The sequence below is a fragment of the Condylura cristata genome, unplaced genomic scaffold, assembly GCF_000260355.1.
Source record: "Condylura cristata isolate star-nosed mole 26May11 unplaced genomic scaffold, ConCri1.0 scaffold00007, whole genome shotgun sequence".
Lineage (NCBI taxonomy): Eukaryota > Metazoa > Chordata > Mammalia > Eulipotyphla > Talpidae > Condylura > Condylura cristata.
Window position 1 is genome coordinate 18,044,606 of NW_004567108.1, and position 6,000 is coordinate 18,050,605.

General features: G+C 36.3%; 1 protein-coding gene across 1 annotated transcript in view; it reads right to left on the minus strand.

Annotated features, from left to right (window-relative positions):
* Positions 1–6,000, minus strand: part of RICTOR (RPTOR independent companion of MTOR, complex 2) — a 101,537-nt gene that overhangs the window by 15,544 nt on the left and 79,993 nt on the right. Inside the window, exons 30-31 of the mRNA XM_012721873.1 lie at positions 3,619–4,627; positions 3,264–3,335 (exon numbers count right to left, since the gene is read on the minus strand). Of these exons, the coding sequence (XP_012577327.1) occupies positions 3,264–3,335; positions 3,619–4,627 (1,081 nt within the window). The remainder of the gene's footprint in view (positions 1–3,263; positions 3,336–3,618; positions 4,628–6,000) is intronic.

The following is a 6,000-nucleotide window of genomic DNA, read 5'->3' on the forward strand; positions in this document are numbered from 1 at the left end:
TATGGATTATGAGGATATCAAAGTTGCTGAGTTCCAAATAGTTATCACTGCAAAATGTATGAAATTTTACAAAGTGGGGGCTCTCCCTGCTGGTGCATTGGGTTGGAATGCAGCACTACAAAGCTTGCCACAGCAGCTTCAGCATGAGTTCAATCCCCCGCCAAGGAGGTGGCCACATGGTGCAGCAGACGTTTTCTGTCCTGCCTGCTGCTTCCCTCAGCAGTGTACTTCATCTATTTGCCTGTCCTGCCCCCGCTCTGTCTCTGGTGAATATTCTCACCACTCCTGCACCTCTAGCCTATACCCCAGTTCTGTATGCATAAATCATATATCTTTAAAAAAATTGTACAAAAGTGTCACTTTATTATCCGCTACCAGGAATTCCTTCTACTAGTAGTAATAATGTTTGTACTACTTAAGTAAAACTGCTTAAAATGTCTTAATGTTATTAAGAATGTGATAATATGAGCCAAATAGCACAGCAGAAATAAAAAGAACAATCATCGATTATGCAGAGTTATATGCAAACAAGTTCAATAATCTGGAAGAGATGGGCAAATTCCTTGAATTATACAATCATCCAAAGCTAGATAAAGAAATAGAATGCCTAAACAGACCAACTGAGACCAAAATAAACCACGTACCTAGGAATAAAACTAAAAGAGATAATGACCTATAGAAAGAAAACTGTAAGACACTGTGAAAAGAAATAGAAGACACAAAGAAATGGAAAGCCATCCCTTGTACATGGACTGGAAGGATAACATATCAAAATGGCCATCCTACTAAAAGCAATTTATAATTCCCTGCTAGTCCGATAAAAATTTCAATGACAAACGGACTGGAAGAGCACAGGGACTATGGTGATAGCACATGGGTGAAGTGGTGGTGGGAAGTCCATGGGAATTAACAACTGAGATGAAAAAATGTACAAAATGAAGAATAATAAAAAAATTTCAATGACAATCTTCAAAGAAATAGAACGAATGTTGATGAAATTCATATGGAACCACAAACATACCTCGAATAGATAAAGCTCTACTGACTAAAAAGGAGATGGAGGTATCACACACCCTGGTTTCAAACTATACTACAAAGCCATAGTAACTGAAATAGTATGGTACTAGAACAAAAAAACCGACACAGACCAAAGACATTGAATAGAAAACCTGAAACAAACCCACATATTTATGGACAACTAATCTTTGACAAAGTAGTTAAGAATACACAATGAAACAAGGACAGTTTATTTAATAAGTGGTCCTGGGAAGGAAAACTGTATTGATACTTGCAAAAGAATGAAGCTAGCCTACTACCTCATACAATGCACAAAAATCAACTCAAAATGGATAAAAGACCTGAATGAAAGACCTGAAACTATAAAACATCGGAAAACACTGTATGATATAGAGCTCAGTAATATCTTTAAAGACACATTGTCCAAGCAAACAAAGCAAACAGAAAGATGAACTGGGACTACATCAAACCAAAATGCTTCTGTACTGCAAAAGAGACACCAACCAAAACAAAGAGATACCCTGCTGATTGGAAGAAAATTGTTGTACACAATACAACTGATAAGGGACTGATGACAAAAACCTAAAAAAAAAAGAGGACAGAAGAGCTAAAAAGTCACTTCAAGAAAAAGGAAATGCAGGGCCCTCCCTGGTGGCGCAGCGGGTTAAAGCGCAGCACTGAGAATCTGAAGCCACTTCCGCATGAGTTCAATTCCCGCCTGCCGCCTGCCCCGGAGGAGACCACATGGCGAGCCAGACCTCTCCTGGCCCGCCCGCTGCTCCCCTCAGCAGTGTACTTCGTCAATCTGCCTGTTCTGCTCCCCGCTCTGTCTCTGGTGAAGCCTCTCACTGCCCCTGAGCCTCTGGCCTGTACCCCAGTTCTGTATGAATAAATAAATAAATCTTTAAAAAAAAAAAAAAAGGAAATGCAAATGGCCAACCATTATATGAAAAAAATATTCAACATCACTTTTAACCAGGTAAATGAAAATCAAAACCACAATGAGATACCATCTTATACCAGTGAAAGTGATATATATTGAAAAAGCAGGCAACAACAAATGTTGGCAAGGATGTGGAGAAAAAGGAAGTCTCTTACACTGCTTGTGGGAATGCAAATTCATCCAACTACTATGGAAATGTGTGGAGGTTCCACAAATTCCTAATAATGGAGCTATCATATGACAAAGCAACTCCACTTGTAGGAAGCTACCCAAAGGACACAAAAACATGAATTCAAAAAGATACCTGCACCCCTATGTTTATTGCAGCACTAGTTACAATTGGCAAGGTAATGGAAAAAACTCAAATTCCCAAAAATGGATGACTGACTCAAGAAGATGTGGTATATATCCACAATGGAATACTACTCAGCAATAAAAAAAAATATATAGCCTTATGCCATTTGCAGCAACATGGACAAAGCATGAAGGGATCATAGAAGTGAAATCAGCCAGAAAGAAAAAGAAAAATATCAAATGGTTTCACTTATAGGAGAAATACAGGGGAACCAGATAAGAAATCAGGAAAAGGAAATAACAATATTAATGATAATAATAGCAGTCCTAGCAAGCACCCATAAATAAGAGACATTCTGCAAAGGAGGGGGAGGAAATGGGATCAAAATGGGAGACAAGAGTACAAGGACTATGGTGACAGTTCACAGGTGAGCTGGTGGTGAGAATTTTACAGAGAATATAAAATGATGTAAAGATATAAATAAAAAAGTAAATTACAAAAAAGTAATAATAGATTATAAAAAAATCTTAAAAAAGAGTCAAATAGATTACCTTAAAGAAGTAACTACTCAGAACAATAGTATTCAGAATATTTAATTTTTATTAAGTGCTTATTACACTGTTCTAAGTATTGATTAAAAGTAATCAATTTGAATGCAGACAAATATTCAAAAACTAAAATTATGTTGAAACATGTGGCCCAATAACAAAAAAAATAGGAACACAATTTTTGCAACAATCAAACGTAACTTTGCTCATCTTTTAAAGGTAAGTATCTTAAGTCTTTTGAGCAAATGGATGTAATCTTTAGGTATGGCATGGAAATTTCCAAAATGCTCTTGAGCACAGGCCAACTATACTGCTGAAATTTGAGGCCCAACTAATTTATTTAATGTTTCTTAGGTTCCTACTTATGAATCGCACTACTTGAAACAAATTTCACTGAAATTTTCAGTTATCTTAAAAAAAAAAGAAAAAACGTCACTTTTGGAGCCTTAAATTGACCTACCTGAAAAGGTTGTTTGTTATTGTAGGTCTTAAGCTCCTGATTCCCCCGACATGCTTCTTTTTAAAATCGATCCTTGCAGAAGCGAGAAATAAATAAAAAAAAGCTTGTGACTTGTATGTCCTTGCAAAATATGTAAATTTATTTTTAGGGCCTAAAGAAATTTCTTTTCCCCCCATCGCAGCTGCAAGAATCCATTTCAAATCATATCGGGTAACTAGGAGCTTACAGCCTACCATAGTAAACAATTATAATAGGTCAGTTCTGAGGCTTAGGAGATGTAAAACCTGGCAAATGCTTCACATTTTAAACTGTTAAATGCAACCATTATTGTTAATTTTTAAACATATATGCTCACCTGCTTGGTGTTAACCTGGACTCAAAGCTGTTGGCCTTCATGGTGATCGTATCAGTAAACAAGACATCTTTTGCTGGAGATGCCAAAGCTTCAGAATGCGATAAGGACGGATGCATCCTTTGTTGCTGTAATCTTTTCAGTGTAGCATAGCCAAAGGCATCTCTAGAACTTGTGTAACTAAAGTTACAATCTGCTAGACTTTTAATTGTAGCAATAGAGGGTGCTTTAAGGGACTGTGCTCTTCTAGGAAGTGTATGAGAAGAACCTGGAGGCACCAGGGACACTGAGTTTGATTTGGAGAGAGATAGATGATTAGACTGTGGTGTCAAATAGTGGCTTGTTTTAACAGTTTTAGTACTTACCACAGTACTCATACTCCCACAATCTGTATCCATAGTTGCAGCATCTACACCTACTGTCTCTCGTGAAGGACTTGAGCTCATTGAACTTATGCCACTTGTTGTAGTGTCTGTATTAAAACTTTGGCTACGAATCTTCATGTGTGAGCTCGTTGAACTTTCTACAACTAATCTCTCTCGGCTTGTGTTTTCTTTGTGATTCTCAGTACCAAGACTCTTAGGGAATTTTAAGTCATTATCTCCAATACTTGGAGTACTACCCGTATCTTCAATGTGCTTATTCCCAACAAATGACGTTTCTAATTGTAATGTTTTCTGTACTGTGGATATGGGTGTAAAATCATCACTATGATTAATGTCAACACTGGGCTCCGTAAGTGTTCTGATTCTTCTGTTGGTTGTCTTATTTTCAGATGATGCTTTTCCGCCTTTTGGATCACTACTACTACGATGTTTTTTATTAGGTAAAGTAAGAGAATTTAAGATACGATTCTTCACAAGTTTACTAGAAGCAAAGAAAGGGAATGAATTTTTATCCTTTATAGGTCCGGGTCGATCATAAAATGCTGGTTCTGTATCTTCATTGATGTCAAGGAAAAATGTACTTGTTGAACTGCTGCCAAATCGGTCATCCTCCATTATGAACATACCTAAAATTGAATGACTGATTAATAAGAAGCATATACAAAAGGAAAACAAAATCATGTTAATTATTACTGACACATTTTAGAAAGACTGTTTTAACAGTCAGCTAGGGAAAAGTATTTCAAAACTTAAAGTTTAAACCATTGAGATACATAAAACATAAAAAGAATTTCCTTGAGACCCAAAGTTCAAACTGGGTCTTACTTGAATAAAATGTAAAATTATGACACTGACAAAGTTTTATTATTTCCAATGAAAAATTACAGGACTCATTATAGCACAGCTTGTATGACATGTTTGCTAATTATTCAAGTGAGTCCCCAAAGCTCCCGAATATTCAGGATGAAATTAAAGGGAAAAAGAAAACCGGACTACAGATGTCCACACAGCTGGTATGGATTTCTGGTGATATATTTTTCAAATAACAACAGACAGAAAAATTTAATCTTATAAGAAATAAATTCTCACTTTTAAGACATACTTGAAAAGAGCCAATTCACATTTTAAATTCATTTTTAAGCCTATTATGATATTTTTCATTTTGCTTTAGGTAATAAGAAACATCTAAATTTGGTGCTCAACTCTTACAGCAGACTCATCCTAGGTGCCTAACTAATCTGTAAGATTAAATTCAAATTTTTAAAAAGCTTTAGTTATTTATGCATACAGAACTGGGGTAAGGCCAGAGGTGCAGGGGTGGTGAAAGGATTCACTAGAGACAGAGTGAGGAGCAGAAAAGGCAGATCGATGAAGTATACTGCTGAGGGGAGCAGTGGGCGGGTCAGGAGAGGTCTGCCTCGCCGTGTGGATCACCTCTGAGACAAGGACCAAACTTATGCCGAAGTGGCTTTAGCTTCTTAGTGCTGTGCTTCAACCTGCTGCACCATCACGGAGGGCCCTAAATTCAAATTTTAACTCTTCTGCTGAATAAACTACTTTAGGTATAGTTTGAAAGAAGGTGAAATAAAGTCCTAAAGAAACCTGCAATTCCATATTTTATCAGTTTTAAGATGCATGTTTTTCACACTGAAATCTCTAAAATTAGGTTGTAATCAGCGATACGTTCTAGTTTAACAGGCAGCATTTTTTTTTCTTCTTTAGTGGTACATAAAAATGCTATTGTATCTTATAATCATGGCACCTTAATGCTGGTAAAACATGGCTTGATAAAAGTTGTTTCCTCATAAAATTATGTTTTGTGTTAACAGCACTTAAGCACAGGGCTTAAAAGCATAAAGGATTTTCTACTTTAATGAATTTTAATACCCTATCTTTCAACAGCTGTACTACTAAATTTAAAAATTAGTGCTTCAATCCAACGTCACACTAATACCAAAACCTAACAAAGAAAACACAAAAAAAGAAAACTTCAGACCAA